Here is a 22334-nt window from a genome sequence, read left to right on the forward strand (position 1 = left end):
TCATAATTGCATCAAAACATGAGAATCGAATCAGTCATATTAATATATGAATCATTTAGACTGATTTTTTAATCTGAATAAAATTATTAATTAAGATTCATTCCTCATACAAAGCTATTGTATGACTGCAGAGGCCAGTTGCATAAACATAGCCATTATGTTAAGACTGTGTCTTAAGAACTAGTATGACAGCAGTTAGTTAGGGTTAATCAGTCTTACTTTTTGGTATCAACTGTAACTGATAAAAAAAAGTTAAAAAAAGAAAAGAAAAAAAGACTACTTGTAAGACTAGTCTTAGCAGTTTATACAACCGGCCCCAGAAGATTTGGAAAATATTGCATAGGACCACTTTCAACCAGATGGAACTGGATAAATATTCTGAATGTTCTGATCCAATCTGACTTCTGACCTGTAATGTTGCCTGAATCATATTCATACACTGTTTGTTCGTTGGTCAGAGGAGAACCGGCCCCACGACTGAGCCTGGTTTCTCCCAAGTTTTTTTTTTCTCCATTCTGTCACATGATGGAGTTTTGTTTCCTTGCCACTGTCGCTGTTGGCTTTGGGCTTGCTTAGTTGGGGACATTTAATATTCAACAATATTATTGATCTGCCTGCATTGACACCATTTTATGAGAACTGAACTGAGCTGGATGATGACATCACTGTTTTTTCCAAAGCGGCTATAAATATAAATGAACTACATGAATAACTTTTTTTACAACAAAAATATACCATCACTGAACTTAAGCTAAACTATGACACTATTTTCTTCACGATCTGCAGCACAGCAGAAACAAACTTTGTTGCATTATTTTCCTGTTATCACTGTAAAGCTGCTTTGAAACAATCTGTATTGTAAAAAGCGCTATATAAATAAACGTGACTTGACTTTTATGATACTTTTATGGTGCTTTTGCATAATTTTTGAAGCTTGAAAGCTTCAGTTAATTGAAAATGCATAGGGAAAAAATGACCAGAAGTAGCCGTACAATTCTTTGAAATTTCTCTTTGTGTTCTGCAGAAAGCCATACGGGTTTGGACATAAGGGTGAGTAAATTATTTTTGTCTCCCTTTTTGGCTGCATTACACCTTCAAATAAATCTAACGGGCACTCAAACTTTGGCTCAAATTCTAGAAATGGCTCCTCAGCCTCTACATGAAATCAACACAGAAAGCTCTCGACGCTCTGAAAAAAAAAAAAAAGAAGCAGTGAATGGGAAAGCACATGAAAGAAGCTCCATTAATGAAACAGAGGCTTGAGAAAACAAAAGAGTGCACATGAATCCTCCATTAGGGTCTTTTTGATCTTACGCATGTTCTCTAGACCAGTGAGGGTTCGATTTATGCAGCATTTCATTTTAGCATCTGCACAAAACCACAAATGAGGCCTGCCAGATGCCTAATCAACACATGATAGGGAATTAAGGCATGAACCAAGGTAAATGGGAGCACACTGACACACATATGCAAAAATAACTAGAATCTGAATACCTTAAAAAGTAAAAAATAAAACCAACAATAGGCTTGTCATTTAAATCAGAAATGCCAGAATCAATGCCGTGAAAAGGTCACTGCATCGCAAATGATGTTGCTTTGTTTTTCCAAGAAGATATGAAAGATAACAATCTCTTGCAATTGTGACAGTCAAAAAAATTATATATTTTTTTCCCATCAAAATAAGGCTCTGAGCAAGTGGATGCATTCGTTTTGCATCAGATGCCAGCTGAAAACAAAATTTGTCATACCGATTTCCTTTTTTTTTCCCTTTTCTTTTAAGGAATAATAAACAATGTATGTTCTTATACAGCTGTTCATGTAAGTCACACATCACATTCAGAAAATCCTATTTAGTTTTATACAAAAACTGAACCTCTAGTTATTGTAAATCCAGACTTCCAGATCCAATTAACACAGGAATGTGACTTGAATGGAAGTCATCTACTGGCATGCCTTTTAAATGGGTCATACAAATAATACAATGAAGAAACCTTAACCTCTGTTCATGAATTATGAGCACATCTAGTTTTAAAAGAATAAAGGCATGGCTACAAAAGTAGTTATAACCCTACGGCACCTGTCAAAATGATTGATGACTTCCGGTCCCGCCCCCTAGATATGACATCTGGTCACCGCCCTTCCGGTTGACCGTTGAGCTGTCCCGCCCTTTCTGGCGTGTATAGATATGGAAATGGATTGTCGTATTGACCGTTCGATCATGTGTTTTGACAGTTTTTATCTACCGGTGTCTTTCCGGCATATGTTGTTGTTATGGTTTGCCCTATTGTCCTAGTTAGTCGTAGATCATGTGGTTTTGACAGAAAGTTTGAAGACTGTGTCACACAAGCATTATCTCTTGTGCACACGAGTTGGGTGTATTTTCTGTGTTTGTGTACTGGTCATTTTAGCAGTCCGTTTGACTTTACGATCTGTATTCGCTGAATCGGACATAAACACTGATATCTCTGCTACACAGACGTCCACCCTCACATTCCTGAGGTAACAGCAAAAGTGAGAAAAAAGAGAGTTGTCCCTAATCATGTTTTATATTTCACACAAATGATATACAATAATATCTTAGCAAAAATCTACTGAAACCATTTAATTCAGTTTTAGATAAACAAAAAGAATAAAAAATCATATTACATAAACATTCCGTTCTTTAGGCCTATAAGTGTATAAAATAAAATAGCTATCTTGTTAATTTAACTAAAGTTGAAAACCATTCAGTTCTTTATAAAAGTATATAATGAAATGCTTATAAAATAAATATCTTATTGATCCAATTGTTTTTGATAAACAAAAGAATAAAAATCATATTACATAAAACATTCCGTTCTTTATATACATTAAAATGGTTATCTTGCTAATTTAACTAAAGTTGAAAAACATTCTGTTCTTTAAAAGTATATAAAAAAAAAAAAAAAAAAAAAAATCTACTGAAATTTCAGTTTTAGATAAAAAATAAAATTCATCTAAGTCTGCTGACTGAAGATTTCATGAAGCACCAGACAAATGGTATGTGTGTGTGTGTGTGTGTGTGTGTGTGTGTGTGTACGTGTGTCTGTGACAGGTTCCGGTAAATTAGCGTGCCGTCATCTTTCTGAATTTATTTCAAAACATAATCGTAAAAGTTTAAATATGATCTTTTAAAATTAAAAGACTGTTTAAATAAAATCTTTGAAGTTTGAATACATTCATATCTTCTATTTATCTTTTAGAAGATTACTGTAATGATTTTGTTTAACGGTGACCTAAAGTATAATTGTTATTAAACAATGTCTGTCTGTTCAAAAACTTTAGATTGTAGAAAAACTGTACTTTTTAGTCGTCTTAAATCTCATTTATATGAAAAGATTCAATCAGCATTTTTTTGTCCATGCGGGGTTTCAATTTTTATGGTGGGGGCTTTCCATAGCTATAATGAATTTTGTACCGTACACCTAAACACAGAAAACTACATTTGTACATTTTCAAAATGAAATAAATAAACAAATCATTTAATATAATTTTGTGCACACACACGGTTCTAAAAAATGAACTAATCTCTATTTTAAATTAAATTATTATTAATAACATATGTTACTAAAATGTAAACAAAGTTTTAGCTAAATAAATATATAAACAAAAACACCTTACAGCCCCAGATCCTTCAGAGATAAACCACAGTGTGAACTGAAGCTTCAAGAAACAGGGTATCAGAGCAGATGAGTCTCGGGGGACAATGTCACAGTAAATCTAGTCTGCTAACGCCTTTCCAGAGTACATCCAGAGTTTATACTAAATTCATTTAAAAGCATAACCTTAAAAGTTTAAATCAAATCTTTAAAGTTTTATTAAAATCATATCTTATATTTATCTTCTAAGAAGACTTATGTATTATTTTTAATAAACAACGTCTGTTCAAAAACATTAGATTGTTGAAAAACTGTGCTTGGGCATCTTAGATCTTTTGTCCATACAACATGTTGTCAAAGTTTTGTTGTTGTGTTGTTTTTAAGAAATCCGAGGACTCCACATTGCTCTTATTTAGACTAAGTTGTATCATTTGCAAAATCACTGACACGGCATAAGTAAAGTTGGTCTTGAGCGAATGTTTAATTTTACTCGTCTTAATTCAAAGTATAAGATCATATCATTTTTACTTGCATCTCCCGAACTATCCTTAATCAGTGTGGAATCACACAGGGTGAAACCCTTTTCTGAGAATATCGGTTATCTACTCAAAATATACGAAGCATGCCCTTTGACCTCCTCGATTGTGGAGGCTTTTTTGTTTGTTTGTTTGTTTTTTGTTAAAGACCCAACTACAAGTTAGTTCTCCCAAAAGAATTTCTTCCATCTAGTGGTTCTCCCATCTACTCGCTTTTTCAAATGCGTGTTGCAACTGCGGTAGCCGTAATGTGTCAAGAAGCTATGACAACATGGCTTCCAATAGCACATCATTGAGTTTAACGATACATGTTCTACTGTTATGGCAGCTATATAATGATTTACACAACCAAGCAATGAAAAAAGCTTGTAATTTAGACCATACCTTTGACTTACCTGTCGAGAAGAAATCAGGCAACTTCCCTTTCAAAGTCTTTCTCCTTCATTAGCTCTTTCCACATGGGGAAAAGCTATCCCGATATTTATTTACATACCGATAAATTAAGATTTAGCTTTTAGGCGATGAGGATTCCTTCTCCTGCATAACTATGATCCAGCATTATAATGTACTGTGCAGCCTTTTCAAATTTGTCTGGGGCAGTATCAACGTCTCTCATATGGTCTAGCGGTTAGGATTCCTGGTTTTCATCCAGGTGGCCCGGGTTTCGACTCCCGGTATGGGAAGACAAATTTTTTTTTTTTTTTTTTTTTTTTTTTTACATTGTCAACAAAATTCAAGTTATTCAATAATCATTTTTAGTAATTCATAGTCTTAGAGGCCTACACGAACTGCAGAAACAAGCACAAGATATGTAAAAACTCATAAATGCTGTTTCAGTACTGAATCATTTTCACAAATACAATTATATAGAATTCAGAAAATTTCACTATGGAATATTTACTTTATCATTTAGTACATCATCATTTAAACTTTTCATCTCATAATTATGACGCATAGTCATAATTTTAATTTAAACTTTTTGTCATAATTATTACTTAATTCAGAATTACAATTTTTGTCAATTACGCCTTTTTAACGTAACACTATTTTGATGGTCCTTTTGAATGTGCTGTTGACTATAGTAGTGTTGATGATGAAACGTGTTGAGTTAGGCTAGCGCTTTTTGTCCCTCTCTGTTATTATAGTGTTTCAAGATGGCGGAACGACACGGAAGCCTCCTTGGACTTACCCGCCCCATGTAAATAAAGATAAGTAATGTTTCGCTTACGAGGATAAGTCAGATCATTGGCAGAGGTCATTTTACACCCATGAGGACATATTTTATGAATACAGACAATGATTTTAGCTAATAAAATACCATTTTTTTCAACGAGCGAATCTACACATGAGAGGCCTTCAGAAGTCATAACTCCAGGGGTCAACAGCTTAGGCCCGTTGGTTTAGGTATTTGTAAAAATCAAATACTGTATTACACTTTTCAAAGTTACAATAAAAAGACCTGTTGTGTTCTGACACAAGGCCATTAACTTGTTTTTATAAATGTATTTTGCTTATTTCTACAAATATCGGCCTGAAAAATGAAAATCAGGAAATAAGAAAAACAGTGTTTTAAAATACAACAAAACCATGATAATGTTTAGATGTGGATGATTAAGTTTTAGGCGTAGTGCAACCAGATTTCTCTAACATTGCGAGGTATCACGACACACAACGTTGTAAATAAACATTTTCAAAATGTAATTTAACCATATTTTATTAATATTATGTTAATTTAAAGTTTTTGTTATTAACAAATACCTTTTAACATCCGGCACAAAATTAAAGAGATCTCAGATCACAATCTACAGTTAGATATTCTCCTACTTAGTATCTTTGGGGTGTATTTTGTCACACCGTAGTGATGCAAAGTTCTACACTCTATGGACTAACTTATCAGACACTCACCACACTGATGTTAACATCACCATAAATTGTCTTTTCTACCATGATTGGAGCAACTATTGTCCCACCATTCTTTTGGTCAATTGTGAAGGTAAGCTGATTAGGGATCTGAATTAATAGCCGTCCGAATGATGTAGAATTATTATTATTATTAGTATTATTATGCTGTCGTTGTAGATGGTTGTTAGGCTGTTGGTTTGTCATGTTTCCAGAATGTGTTTGAATGCTCAGCGTCTGAACGTCACCATCTGTTAAAAAATTTTTAACAATTAAATACACAACCAAAACCATGTAAACATTATAGTAAAGCTTATTGAAGATTGAGAAACATATTGATTACTAACAAAGTAAATTATACAACTTTTCCTACATTTGATATTCTTTTTTCTGATTTTTTTCACTATGGACTTGATCCTTTTTAATGCTGTTTTCTCTCCATATTTATTCTGTAGTTCCTCTACTGTGTCTTCCAACCTCCCTGTTGTTCCTCTCCAGCTGTGTTAACCAAAGACAAACAGTTAGAAGAATAAAATGTATGTACAATAGCAAAAATAAAGTTAACATAAAATAAACACATTCATACACAAGTTCAAAGTCAATGAACAAGCTGATGCTGCAGTGTTAGAGCACATGATGGACGGTGAACAGACGCACAGCAGGTTAAACCAGAGCTAAAACAATAGTCTATGTTAGGACAAAAGTATCTGATAATAGCTGATAACGGTCATAAAGTGCTAGATAAGGTGCAAGTAGCTAAACTAAACATTTCATATTTGACAAATGTTTTGAGAAATGTTAAACAACTACAAAAATAATCAACTTGTTTCTAATTTCTTTTTTTTTCTAAATTGTGATTTAATGTGAGAGGAGAAGAAACACATAACATGTGTACATGAATGAATGTGTACAATTTAATAAACGTATTTACCTAACACCCATAAAGTAAATTAAGGCTAAGTTCCTTTTTGTGGACAAAGTGAACTTTGGAGTGCTTACGGGGTCAAAAATAAGTGCCATTTGGAACTCTTTTATCAAAAAAATATATGTTGATAATGATTAGTTATGCCAAATGATAGTTTGGCATGCATGGGATTGGTTGTCCATAGTGAGAGAGAAATACTTTTATTATAGAAATGGCTATTTTTTATTCTATTCTTTAATCCACAAATAAAATAGGTTTTTATACCTGCTCAAGTACTTCTTGATGAGTTTCTTCTGTATTAAACAGCGAATCTTCTCAGTCAGATCGTCGCAAGATCTCAGGAATCCTCTCACACTGCTCGTGTTCACGCGTTCCATCGCTGCACTTGTGTGTATGACTCGAACGATTCAAACTTCCATAAAGCGCACCAAAACAGCAGCGCGGAGATGTGACGTCATGTGTCGAGCGGGCGCTCGTAAAAAGCACATCTTTGCATTTCTTCTGAAACAACAATTTTTAACATCACTAGCGCAACACTTATCGTATTCCCGGGTGTGATTGTAATGTTTTGTATGGCGTTTTCTTTACACTCTCCCCGGATATCTGTTTCCTGCAGTTAGCTGTAATGTTAGTGAACTCTAGGTCTTCTCTTTGTTCATATACGACAGTATTCACATGAATTGGCTTGATTTGATAAAATTATGTTTTAAACCATCATCTTCACTTGAGACATTTACATTATACCGTCCTAGTTTTTAAATAGCGCTAAAATGTACATTTTAACCCTTTATGCGGATATGCCGCACAAGGTTCTCTGTTCTCTGGTTCTGTGTTTTTAAAAATAAAGACAAGGATACCTCTTTCTATAAGCGACCCTTAAAATCTGTGCATACAACAAAACACGTGTAGGTGTACGATGATTTATCAGAAAATTACTTTTGTTTGAAGAAATACTTAAATCAGCTGGTGCTTGATAACTATTGAAGTTATGATGCGATATTTATCACGTTTTCATTTTAACTCAATACTCTATGAACTTTAACATCTTGTTGGTCAAATTAACTAAAGCCTGCGCAAAATGTTTGTTGCGAACAATTCACCTATGCTGAGGCGAGAGGCGGACCCCAGTCGTTGTCATGATAAATATTTCAGGACATCGCACGATCTAGCTCTACTAGCCACAGACTGCTGTGCTACTGCAACAAAAGTTGAAAGTCCTGTTTGCCTGAACCTGACGCAAACTTCCGACCCAAAAACACAAGGCTTGGATAATTGTGCCGCAAGGACTCAGGAGATTCAAGGAACAGTCGGGACTATTCTGCATGAATTAAAAGACAAACCATTCATCGCCGCTAAGCTAGAAGAAATCAGCGCGAGACTTCTGGACAAACCCTGCGAGGAAATAGTGCACGACGTCGTTGATCTCTGGGAAGGTCTCTCGATCGTGAATGGAGAGTGACCAAGACCCCACCAGTATGGGTGCTGCCTGTAGCCTAAAGAGCTGTATGGAATTCATGTTTAAAGACCATTACAGACACCAGATGACCGAACTGATGAATAAGATTATTGCGGATGCATCCCACCCTGATACACCGTGTTATGAAACTGTGCGTGAGGCAAAACTCAAGAAAAATATGATACATATAAGAGGACTGGCTAATTCATGGGACGATTTGACGGACAAATGCGCTTATGGTACCGATCCGCCTGATGTAATGATAAAACAGGTTCTAGATATGATGTGTGAATCACAATCCCTACTAGGGATCACCGATGTGCTGTGTACTTGTACGTATGTGGCGGATGTCTGTACCGAGCTGGTAAAGAATTCAAAAGAATATGACTCCGATGATGAGGATGATGCTGTTCAAATTGTCGAAGTGATTAAAAACGTTGAAAAAATTATCGAAATGTATGTCGATTACATCCTAGATCGTAACATGATGGCCTGCCGTGACTTTCTTTTCTGGTTAGATTACCGTTGACTTCAATTTACTTAGACTATGCATGTAACATTGTTATATCCAATTGTATTATATTTTATGGTATAACCATTTTGTACTAACATCATTATATTCAATTTTACTTAGATTTTGTTGTACTAACATTATTATTATTATATCCATGTATATTGTATTATAATCATTTTTACTATCTTCTATTATATCCATGTATATTGTATTATAATCATTTTTACTATCTTCTATTATATCCATTTTTACTTGTGTTATATTAACATCATTTATCCATGTTTACTTATATCATGTATCCTGTAACTTTTTTAATAAAAGATTGATTCAAACCACATGTACGCGTTATTCTTTTGCATCGGTTGAAACGGCAGCATGTCGGAGCTCATGAAAAAGGCTTATTATACACCCTCCAACCCCGGCTCTTTAGGGGGTAAAAAATTATTAAAGGACGCCGTCTTAAAAGAAAGTGGGGTCCGTTTAAGCGATAAAAAGGTTTCAGAATGGCTGGCTGGTGAGGATGCTTACACATTACACAAAACAGCCCCTATAAAATACAAACGAAATAGAGTGGTTGTGTACGGGGTCGATACGCAGTTCCAGGCCGATCTAGTCGACATGATCGCCTACACCTAGGATAACGACGGTAATAAATATCTACTGACGTGCATAGACGTATTTAGCAAGTACGCGTGGACTCGCGTACTCGCGTCACCTGGTCCCGAGGTCGCTAGAGCGTTCGAGTCTATCCTCGAAGAGGGCCGTGTGCCACAGAAATTGCAGACGGATCAGGGAAAGGAATTTTTTAACAAACAATTTCAAGATGTAATGAAAAAGCACGACATTAATCATTTCGCTACCGCCACCGATTTGAAAGCCAGCGTCGTGGAACGATTTAATAGAACGTTAAAGAGTCGTATGTGGAGATTTTTAACGGCTACAAATTCCCGACGATACATAGATGTTTTACAAGACATTATGCAGGGGTACAACACCAGCCATCACCGAAGTATCAGAATGAGACCCGGTTACATGGATATGTCTCACCAGCGCCCTCCGGCTTGTCACAATCTTGGCATGTGTCGGGAACAGGAACGCCTTGACACCTTTAAGAAATGGACTCCTGCTGCATTATCTCCGGCCGAGCTTGCCAAAGCTGGTTTCTACTACCTTGGCCAGGGCGACAGAGTGGCTTGCTTCAGTTGTGGAGGCCAGCTTAGCAACTGGGAACCGGGAGATCGTGCAGTATCAGAACACCAGAGGCATTACCCCAACTGCCGTTTCGTTCGAGGTGACTGTGCAGATAATGTACCTTTATCTAGCCCTTTCAATGTATCGGCAATGCAACGGTGTGAAGAAAGGTTGCTCACATTTGTCTACTGGCCCTCAAGAATAACTGTTCGACCAGACCAATTGGCTAAGGCTGGTTTTTACTATGTTGGTCGTAATGTTGACGTGAAGTGCTTTTGTTGCGATGGTGTACTCGGATGTTGGGAGTCTGGTGATGATCCATGGGTAGAACATGCCAAGTGGTTTCCAAGATGTGAATACCTCTTGCAAGAAAAGGGCCAAGAGTTTGTTCATCAGATTCAAGCAAGATTGCCAAGACTATTTGAGCAGCTATTGACTAATGGAGACAGCGACTCAAGAGAATTTGTGAGAGAACAAGAGAACAATCCTGTGGTGAAGTCTGCTTTAGAGATGGAATTTGAGTGTGGCCCGACGCCCCAGACAAATGAAGCTGCATCCCCTAGTCAAGATCTTTCAGACTTGCCTATGGAGGAACAGTTAAAAAGACTTCAAGAGGAGCGCACATGCAAAGTTTGCATGGATAAGGAAGTGAACATTGTCTTCATCCCCTGTGGTCACCTAGTTGTGTGCAAAGAATGTGCGCCTTCTCTGCGCAAGTGCCCCATATGTAGAGGATTGGTCAAAGGCGCTGTCCGTACTTTCCTATCCTAAAGTTTTCCTATCATTTGCATTTAACTTAATAAATAATAAAAACAAAGGAGAAGTTTATTATTTTCACTCAGTCCAGTAACAAAATTTGTTTAAACATTACACGTTTAAAACATATGGCTAAATTGTTCACCATAAGTTCTGTTACACACATTTAGAAAGTAGCTAGGATGCGCAGGCTTTAAGTTAATTTGACCAACAAGATGTTAAAGTTCATAGAGTATTGAGTTAAAATGAAAACGTGATAAATATCGCATCATAACTTCAATAGTTATCAAGCACCAGCTGATTTAAGTATTTCTTCAAACAAAAGTAATTTTCTGATAAATCATCGTACACCTACACGTGTTTTGTTGTATGCACAGATTTTAAGGGTCGCTTATAGAAAGAGGTATCCTTGTCTTTATTTTTAAAAACACAGAACCAGAGAACAGAGAACCTTGTGCGGCATATCCGCATAAAGGGTTAAAATGTACATTTTAGCGCTATTTAAAAACTAGGACGGTATAATGTAAATGTCTCAAGTGAAGATGATGGTTTAAAACATAATTTTATCAAATCAAGCCAATTCATGTGAATACTGTCGTATATGAACAAAGAGAAGACCTAGAGTTCACTAACATTACAGCTAACTGCAGGAAACAGATATCCGGGGAGAGTGTAAAGAAAACGCCATACAAAACATTACAATCACACCCGGGAATACGATAAGTGTTGCGCTAGTGATGTTAAAAATTGTTGTTTCAGAAGAAATGCAAAGATGTGCTTTTTACGAGCGCCCGCTCGACACATGACGTCACATCTCCGCGCTGCTGTTTTGGTGCGCTTTATGGAAGTTTGAATCGTTCGAGTCATACACACAAGTGCAGCGATGGAACGCGTGAACACGAGCAGTGTGAGAGGATTCCTGAGATCTTGCGACGATCTGACTGAGAAGATTCGCTGTTTAATACAGAAGAAACTCATCAAGAAGTACTTGAGCAGGTATAAAAACCTATTTTATTTGTGGATTAAAGAATAGAATAAAAAATAGCCATTTCTATAATAAAAGTATTTCTCTCTCACTATGGACAACCAATCCCATGCATGCCAAACTATCATTTGGCATAACTAATCATTATCAACATATATTTTTTTGATAAAAGAGTTCCAAATGGCACTTATTTTTGACCCCGTAAGCACTCCAAAGTTCACTTTGTCCACAAAAAGGAACTTAGCCTTAATTTACTTTATGGGTGTTAGGTAAATACGTTTATTAAATTGTACACATTCATTCATGTACACATGTTATGTGTTTCTTCTCCTCTCACATTAAATCACAATTTAGAAAAAAAAGAAATTAGAAACAAGTTGATTATTTTTGTAGTTGTTTAACATTTCTCAAAACATTTGTCAAATATGAAATGTTTAGTTTAGCTACTTGCACCTTATCTAGCACTTTATGACCGTTATCAGCTATTATCAGATACTTTTGTCCTAACATAGACTATTGTTTTAGCTCTGGTTTAACCTGCTGTGCGTCTGTTCACCGTCCATCATGTGCTCTAACACTGCAGCATCAGCTTGTTCATTGACTTTGAACTTGTGTATGAATGTGTTTATTTTATGTTAACTTTATTTTTGCTATTGTACATACATTTTATTCTTCTAACTGTTTGTCTTTGGTTAACACAGCTGGAGAGGAACAACAGGGAGGTTGGAAGACACAGTAGAGGAACTACAGAATAAATATGGAGAGAAAACAGCATTAAAAAGGATCAAGTCCATAGTGAAAAAAAATCAGAAAAAAGAATATCAAATGTAGGAAAAGTTGTATAATTTACTTTGTTAGTAATCAATATGTTTCTCAATCTTCAATAAGCTTTACTATAATGTTTACATGGTTTTGGTTGTGTATTTAATTGTTAAAAATTTTTTAACAGATGGTGACGTTCAGACGCTGAGCATTCAAACACATTCTGGAAACATGACAAACCAACAGCCTAACAACCATCTACAACGACAGCATAATAATACTAATAATAATAATAATTCTACATCATTCGGACGGCTATTAATTCAGATCCCTAATCAGCTTACCTTCACAATTGACCAAAAGAATGGTGGGACAATAGTTGCTCCAATCATGGTAGAAAAGACAATTTATGGTGATGTTAACATCAGTGTGGTGAGTGTCTGATAAGTTAGTCCATAGAGTGTAGAACTTTGCATCACTACGGTGTGACAAAATACACCCCAAAGATACTAAGTAGGAGAATATCTAACTGTAGATTGTGATCTGAGATCTCTTTAATTTTGTGCCGGATGTTAAAAGGTATTTGTTAATAACAAAAACTTTAAATTAACATAATATTAATAAAATATGGTTAAATTACATTTTGAAAATGTTTATTTACAACGTTGTGTGTCGTGATACCTCGCAATGTTAGAGAAATCTGGTTGCACTACGCCTAAAACTTAATCATCCACATCTAAACATTATCATGGTTTTGTTGTATTTTAAAACACTGTTTTTCTTATTTCCTGATTTTCATTTTTCAGGCCGATATTTGTAGAAATAAGCAAAATACATTTATAAAAACAAGTTAATGGCCTTGTGTCAGAACACAACAGGTCTTTTTATTGTAACTTTGAAAAGTGTAATACAGTATTTGATTTTTACAAATACCTAAACCAACGGGCCTAAGCTGTTGACCCCTGGAGTTATGACTTCTGAAGGCCTCTCATGTGTAGATTCGCTCGTTGAAAAAAATGGTATTTTATTAGCTAAAATCATTGTCTGTATTCATAAAATATGTCCTCATGGGTGTAAAATGACCTCTGCCAATGATCTGACTTATCCTCGTAAGCGAAACATTACTTATCTTTATTTACATGGGGCGGGTAAGTCCAAGGAGGCTTCCGTGTCGTTCCGCCATCTTGAAACACTATAATAACAGAGAGGGACAAAAAGCGCTAGCCTAACTCAACACGTTTCATCATCAACACTACTATAGTCAACAGCACATTCAAAAGGACCATCAAAATAGTGTTACGTTAAAAAGGCGTAATTGACAAAAATTGTAATTCTGAATTAAGTAATAATTATGACAAAAAGTTTAAATTAAAATTATGACTATGCGTCATAATTATGAGATGAAAAGTTTAAATGATGATGTACTAAATGATAAAGTAAATATTCCATAGTGAAATTTTCTGAATTCTATATAATTGTATTTGTGAAAATGATTCAGTACTGAAACAGCATTTATGAGTTTTTACATATCTTGTGCTTGTTTCTGCAGTTCGTGTAGGCCTCTAAGACTATGAATTACTAAAAATGATTATTGAATAACTTGAATTTTGTTGACAATGTAAAAAAAAAAAAAAAAAAAAAAAAAAAATTTGTCTTCCCATACCGGGAGTCGAAACCCGGGCCACCTGGATGAAAACCAGGAATCCTAACCGCTAGACCATATGAGAGACGTTGATACTGCCCCAGACAAATTTGAAAAGGCTGCACAGTACATTATAATGCTGGATCATAGTTATGCAGGAGAAGGAATCCTCATCGCCTAAAAGCTAAATCTTAATTTATCGGTATGTAAATAAATATCGGGATAGCTTTTCCCCATGTGGAAAGAGCTAATGAAGGAGAAAGACTTTGAAAGGGAAGTTGCCTGATTTCTTCTCGACAGGTAAGTCAAAGGTATGGTCTAAATTACAAGCTTTTTTCATTGCTTGGTTGTGTAAATCATTATATAGCTGCCATAACAGTAGAACATGTATCGTTAAACTCAATGATGTGCTATTGGAAGCCATGTTGTCATAGCTTCTTGACACATTACGGCTACCGCAGTTGCAACACGCATTTGAAAAAGCGAGTAGATGGGAGAACCACTAGATGGAAGAAATTCTTTTGGGAGAACTAACTTGTAGTTGGGTCTTTAACAAAAAACAAACAAACAAACAAAAAAGCCTCCACAATCGAGGAGGTCAAAGGGCATGCTTCGTATATTTTGAGTAGATAACCGATATTCTCAGAAAAGGGTTTCACCCTGTGTGATTCCACACTGATTAAGGATAGTTCGGGAGATGCAAGTAAAAATGATATGATCTTATACTTTGAATTAAGACGAGTAAAATTAAACATTCGCTCAAGACCAACTTTACTTATGCCGTGTCAGTGATTTTGCAAATGATACAACTTAGTCTAAATAAGAGCAATGTGGAGTCCTCGGATTTCTTAAAAACAACACAACAACAAAACTTTGACAACATGTTGTATGGACAAAAGATCTAAGATGCCCAAGCACAGTTTTTCAACAATCTAATGTTTTTGAACAGACGTTGTTTATTAAAAATAATACATAAGTCTTCTTAGAAGATAAATATAAGATATGATTTTAATAAAACTTTAAAGATTTGATTTAAACTTTTAAGGTTATGCTTTTAAATGAATTTAGTATAAACTCTGGATGTACTCTGGAAAGGCGTTAGCAGACTAGATTTACTGTGACATTGTCCCCCGAGACTCATCTGCTCTGATACCCTGTTTCTTGAAGCTTCAGTTCACACTGTGGTTTATCTCTGAAGGATCTGGGGCTGTAAGGTGTTTTTGTTTATATATTTATTTAGCTAAAACTTTGTTTACATTTTAGTAACATATGTTATTAATAATAATTTAATTTAAAATAGAGATTAGTTCATTTTTTAGAACCGTGTGTGTGCACAAAATTATATTAAATGATTTGTTTATTTATTTCATTTTGAAAATGTACAAATGTAGTTTTCTGTGTTTAGGTGTACGGTACAAAATTCATTATAGCTATGGAAAGCCCCCACCATAAAAATTGAAACCCCGCATGGACAAAAAAATGCTGATTGAATCTTTTCATATAAATGAGATTTAAGACGACTAAAAAGTACAGTTTTTCTACAATCTAAAGTTTTTGAACAGACAGACATTGTTTAATAACAATTATACTTTAGGTCACCGTTAAACAAAATCATTACAGTAATCTTCTAAAAGATAAATAGAAGATATGAATGTATTCAAACTTCAAAGATTTTATTTAAACAGTCTTTTAATTTTAAAAGATCATATTTAAACTTTTACGATTATGTTTTGAAATAAATTCAGAAAGATGACGGCACGCTAATTTACCGGAACCTGTCACAGACACACGTACACACACACACACACACACACACACACACACACACACACACACACACACACACACACACATACCATTTGTCTGGTGCTTCATGAAATCTTCAGTCAGCAGACTTAGATGAATTTTATTTTTTATCTAAAACTGAAATTTCAGTAGATTTTTTTTTTATTTTTATTTTTTATATACTTTTAAAGAACAGAATGTTTTTCAACTTTAGTTAAATTAGCAAGATAACCATTTTAATGTATATAAAGAACGGAATGTTTTATGTAATATGATTTTTATTCTTTTGTTTATCAAAAACAATTGGATCAATAAGATATTTATTTTATAAGCATTTCATTATATACTTTTATAAAGAACTGAATGGTTTTCAACTTTAGTTAAATTAACAAGATAGCTATTTTATTTTATACACTTATAGGCCTAAAGAACGGAATGTTTATGTAATATGATTTTTTATTCTTTTTGTTTATCTAAAACTGAATTAAATGGTTTCAGTAGATTTTTGCTAAGATATTATTGTATATCATTTGTGTGAAATATAAAACATGATTAGGGACAACTCTCTTTTTTCTCACTTTTGCTGTTACCTCAGGAATGTGAGGGTGGACGTCTGTGTAGCAGAGATATCAGTGTTTATGTCCGATTCAGCGAATACAGATCGTAAAGTCAAACGGACTGCTAAAATGACCAGTACACAAACACAGAAAATACACCCAACTCGTGTGCACAAGAGATAATGCTTGTGTGACACAGTCTTCAAACTTTCTGTCAAAACCACATGATCTACGACTAACTAGGACAATAGGGCAAACCATAACAACAACATATGCCGGAAAGACACCGGTAGATAAAAACTGTCAAAACACATGATCGAACGGTCAATACGACAATCCATTTCCATATCTATACACGCCAGAAAGGGCGGGACAGCTCAACGGTCAACCGGAAGGGCGGTGACCAGATGTCATATCTAGGGGGCGGGGCCGGAAGTCATCAATCATTTTGACAGGTGCCGTAGGGTTATAACTACTTACAAAGCATTGAAATTGAATTCATAATGAAGTAAACATTCACATCATTAAAAAAATCGTATTATACATAAGTCTGAGCAAGCATATGTGACCCTGAATCACAAATAAGTCACAAGTCGCACGGGTATATTTGTGACAATAGCCAACAATACATTGTATAGGTCAAAATGATAGATTTTTCTTTTATGCTAAAAATCATTAGGATATTAAGTAAAGATCATGTTCCATGAAGATATTTTGTAAATTTCCTACCGTAAATATATAAAACATTTCATTTTGTGAGTGAATGCAGCACAATCGCGATTTTTTTGCACCCTCAGATTCCAGATTTTAAAGTAGTTGTATCTCGGCCAATATTGTCCTATCCATATTGTCCTATCCTAACAAACCATACATCAATGGAAAACTTATTTATTCAGATTTCAGATGATGTATGAATCTCAATTTCAGAAAATTGACCCATGTGACTATATATATATATATACCTCTGGGGGGGGGGGTCAGAGGGACACAGCAAGGGTGATGCCTGACTGTGTCTCCAACCGACACACACATTACACCTGAAAGTGCAACAGAACAAGGACAAATGTCTGTGTGCTGCAGGAAGAAGAAGCAGGGGGTTTAATCTAGAAGTGATTATATTGTTATGAACAGATGGCACATGTGGCTAATGGCCAGAAAGAACAACCAAACAAAGACTGAGGTAGAGGGTCACATTCCTTCACATATATTACATGTAATGACAGGATGGCTTGGCAGTTTTATGGTAATAATATAATGAGTAAAGAGACTGTGATGTTAGTGCTGCGATCATTAGAATGAAAGCAAATGCTGCTATTATTTTGTGCAAACAAAAATTGAATTTGTACCATTAGTTGATCACGTGGCAAAGCAACAGCAGACCAGTCAAAGAAAAAGCAGTGGCGTCCAGATGTCCGAGACTAAACTGAAAATCTCTGATTCAAGATCAATTTTAAAACAAAGTTGAAGAATTTTGTAGTTGAAGAATTAAGAGTGTGTGAACTTCTTTGAACAAAAGGTCAGATGTTCTTGCTTCCATTGAAGCACAAGATGCTCTTTGGATCCCTTTTAAATCATGATGGAGAACATCAACATCAACATCAACTACAAGTGTGTGCAACATGATGATCATGCTGCTATATATACAAACAAAAAATACTTTAAATTGAGAAATTTGTGTTTTTTGTTTCTCAAATCAATTGATTTTTAATAAAGTAATATTAAATGTAAAAAAAAACAAAATAAATGTAAGAATTTTTGGGAATATACAGTACATATTTAGAATTGGTGCATATACAGTATATGCTATATATATATATATATATATATTAGCAGAATTGCACAGAAACACTGTTAGATCAGATCCCTGTCTGTTTTGTCTGGTGTCCAAAACCAGTAAAACCTTTAAACAGAAAGTATTTTCTGGTACCCCAAAGCTCTAATTACAGTTTTCTATCAGCCTGAGAGTTTGACTGAGAAAGCCAGAGAAGAGCAGAAGCAGGAGACGAAGTGATGATAATAGAAATAGCAGAGTTTGTTGAAAAATCTTGGTTGCGTATGTGCTCAGAATTTGTCTGACCAGTACAAATCCAACAAGTGTTATTATACCAAGGGAAAAACAATGGAAAATTACTACTTCACAACATCGTCCTGTGACGATGGTTCAAGTCTTACCTCTCAGGTAGGTCCTTCAGGGTGTTGTGGAGGGGTGAGGTGTCTAAGTTGCAACATCTAGCTCCTGAGGTGCCTCAGGGCTCAGTTCTTGGACCACTTCTCTTATCCATCTACATGTCATTCCTGAGATCTGTCATTCAGAAACAAGTTTTTTCCTATCAATGCTATGCTAATGACACACAACTCTACCTCTCATTCCAGCCAGATGATCTGATGGTAGCTGCTCGCATCTCAGCCTGCCTGACAGACATTTCTTGCTGGATAAAGGACCACCACCTTCAACTCAACCTTGCGAAGACCGAAATGCTTGTGGTCTCAGCCAACCCAACAGTTCATAACAACTTCTCCAGTCAGCGTAACTCCTTCCAGGACAGCCAGGAACCTTGGAGTTGTGGTTGATGATCAGTTAAACTTCACAGACAACATTGCTAGAACTGCCCAGTTCTGCAGATTTGCCTTACACAACATTAGGATGATCAGGCCCTCCCTATCAGAGCATGCTACACAACTTGGACACCTCGTCCATGCTCTTGTTCTATCCAGACTGCCCTATTGTAATGCTGTCTTGGGAGGCATTCCAGCATGTACTGTTAAACCTCTGCAACTGATCCAGAATGCTGCAGCAAGAGTGGTCTTTAATAAGCCGAAGAGAGTGCATGTCACACTCCTCTCCTCATAAAATTGCTCTGGTTGCCAATTGGCACTTGCATCAAATTCAAGGACCTGTTGTTTGCCTACAGAACAACCACTGGTGCTGCACCTAAACTCACTACATCAGTACTGAGTCTTTAGCCATTTTCAAGAAACTGCTGAAGATGCTTTTTTTTTTTCATCAACACCTGACCCATTAATACTAACACTTACTATTCTATATCTATTAAAAAAAATAAAGAAAAAAAACCTTGCTACAGTACGTGTACTGTGCTAGAATAACTGACACTATTGTTGGTTTGATTGTTTGGATAAAAGAATCTGCTAATTGATTAAATGTAAATGGTTGTAAATTGAAACATTCTCTTATCTCCTAGTCGTGAAGACAAACATCCCTTAAAACCACACAATCATAAGATTACACAATTGAAAATAAATAATAAGTAATATAATATATAAAAACATAAAATAACAAACGAATAGTAATAATAAAATGATAATTGATGTAAACCAAATAATAATGATAATAATCAAATAAAACACAACACAGATGCATGGTTATTCATGGTTGTTCTCTTAAAGTAACACACACAGGTTGTTATTGAGAATCCTTAGATCCTTCAACACACTGTGAAAAAAGTCAATGATGTAAAAAACGTATGCTTGAAAATGGAAAGTGTCTAAAAAATAAAATGAAAACATAAAACCAGGCTGTGAAATGTGGCAAATTCAGCACAATAAAAAGTGAAATAAATAAAAACATTACCAGACAAAAGGTAATTTTTTAGGGTAATTTGTCATTATATAAATGGTGAAAATATTTATAAAAAAAATGAGCAGATGTGTCCAGACTTTTGGCTGGTACTGTAACATACTCTGTAAATAGAAACAAATACCCACAGGAGCTTTTTAAAATGATTACTAACAAATGTCAGAGAAATGCCGGAGGCTCAATACACCCAATCTAGGAGGAAAATGCTGTTTGGATGGCACAGATTACCCCTGTGGTGAAAGAGCACCAGCAAATACAAATCCCAGTGGGAGGACACATGGCTAAGAAACGATAACACTTCAGAAAATGACAATCTAAAGCAGATGGAGAAAAATATGTTAATAAATCTCTAATGTGCCCTAAGTACTGAGAGCTCCAATTAGAAAAACACTTCTGCCAGCTAGTATGAATAGCTCAGGAAAGGTGGTTCATAAAAATAAAATACTCTATTTAAAAATACCTTCTTAACTGAAATCAATAAAACAATTCATATTCAGGTGGTGTTATGACAGGCATTTTGTTAAAAGGAAGATATAAATATTATGCGGGAACACATGTGGGTGGTCTCCAGTCAATATTGTATTCATTCATTTCAAATATGTTTTTGTGGCCCAGTCTTTCATGAAGTCTTAGCTTATTGTAATAGGCGGCCAGAAAAGAAAGTAAAAACAAATTGATTCTTTATTTTTTTGTCTGAAAATGTTTAGACCATGCAGCAGACTGTGAGCTCATTAAATGCGAAACTTACTGCAAAATATTTTGTCAGCTAAACATGAAAGATGTTTTCGTCAATAAAAAAAAAAACAAAAAAAACATTGTTTAGTGCATGATCTGCCAGGGACAGTCAAGGTAAATACATTACAAAGGGCAGTAAACACATGGCTGGTTTACAAAGAGCGAGCAGCTTCAACATGCAGAATAGTGCGTTTAAAAACCAGCAAAAAAGGATGAGTGAGGCTTACAATGTCTTTGGACCAGCTTGACTGCATGTCATTTTAGGGCACGAAGAGCATCCGTCATCTATGCTGTCAGAAACTGATGGATAAGCCATGCTGAGATGCTCAAACAACATCCATCTCTCTAGGTCAGTGATGACGTTTGGAAAGTTGCTGATGTTTCCTTAGGAAAATGTAACTCTCTTGTCTCTGTGGTAATGTGACAGCCAAATGCACTTCACATAGTGCTGTAGTCTGACCCTAAACTGTTGTGGTTGGAGCCTTTTAGATACTCTTTTCTGTCATTTTACCCTTTTTCCTTCTGTACAGGCTTTAACCTCACAGGCATACGATTTATAGAGCTAGAACACCATCACATCAAATGTATTAAAAAAACTGAATCGGTCATGTACAGTGCAGCTGCCAACCACACCCACAACTTATTCAGCAAGATGATGAGTTATTGCGTTTTATTTAAAAGGGTTATAACTCATTGAGGTGATCAAAATGGCTCCGTTCCAAAACCTTGCTGAAAAAGGAGATTGATTAATTTCACTTTGATAGTGTGGTGTTAAAATAACCTCAAAATGTTCCAAAAGGTGGTCTTAGAACGCCATAGAAGAACCATTTTTGTTAGCCCAAAAAAGCTTATAAGAACCTTTTTATTTTATATATATATATATATAATCTGGAGAACCTTTTTCGACTATAATTACAGCTGGTACAGAGATGGGTCTTGCGCATGTTGCCCAGTTGGGTCCCACTTGTTGACAAGTCCAATCTGAAATCCATTTGGCCAATTGGCATGGGGCCGTTATGGAACCCGCAGACAACCCCATATTGGGGCCATTTTTCAGCCCATTTCAAACCCACGTTGGCCCGACATACAAATGTTGGCTGAAACAATCTTTTTGAAACAACCTGTATTAATATGAATGATTTACACATTTTAAGAGATAATTAAAACATAAAAAATTTCAACAACCCTGCAAAAATGATAACTGAAATTGTGTTCCTATAAATCATTCATGTCCCAAATGTGATAAGAATCTCCTAGATTTATTCAAGTTAATATCCTGCTAATGCCTCCAGATAAGCACATTCAAGATTTACTGGAGTTAATACTTGCTAATGGGCTTTTTATATAACATGTAACCGAACAATGGGTTGGTACATGAC

General features: G+C 35.4%; 1 protein-coding gene and 2 long non-coding RNA genes across 3 annotated transcripts; 2 read left to right on the top strand and 1 right to left on the bottom strand.

Moving 5' to 3' along the window:
- Positions 1-3910: 3910 nt before the first annotated feature.
- On the bottom strand, positions 3911-7542 carry LOC311299084. The gene is made up of 3 exons (XR_014629053.1): positions 7242-7542; positions 6426-6550; positions 3911-6303 (listed from the first exon to the last, which is right to left on the bottom strand). It is a non-coding gene; the product is annotated as an uncharacterized lncRNA (long non-coding RNA).
- A 2383-nt stretch (positions 7543-9925) lies between these two features.
- LOC311298925 (putative inhibitor of apoptosis) lies at positions 9926-10909 on the top strand (the record flags this gene model as incomplete). The annotated part of the gene is made up of 1 exon (XM_084422246.1): positions 9926-10909. One exon carries the CDS (start codon positions 9926-9928, stop codon positions 10907-10909), a length of 984 nt encoding a protein of 327 aa, XP_084278372.1.
- Positions 10910-11589: 680 nt separating this feature from the next.
- LOC311298137 lies at positions 11590-15221 on the top strand. The gene is made up of 3 exons (XR_014628915.1): positions 11590-11890; positions 12581-12706; positions 12829-15221. It is a non-coding gene; the product is annotated as an uncharacterized lncRNA (long non-coding RNA).
- Positions 15222-22334: the final 7113 nt, after the last annotated feature.

This window comes from Rutilus rutilus (assembly GCF_951802725.1).
Source record: "Rutilus rutilus genome assembly, chromosome: 10".
NCBI lineage: Eukaryota > Metazoa > Chordata > Actinopteri > Cypriniformes > Leuciscidae > Rutilus > Rutilus rutilus.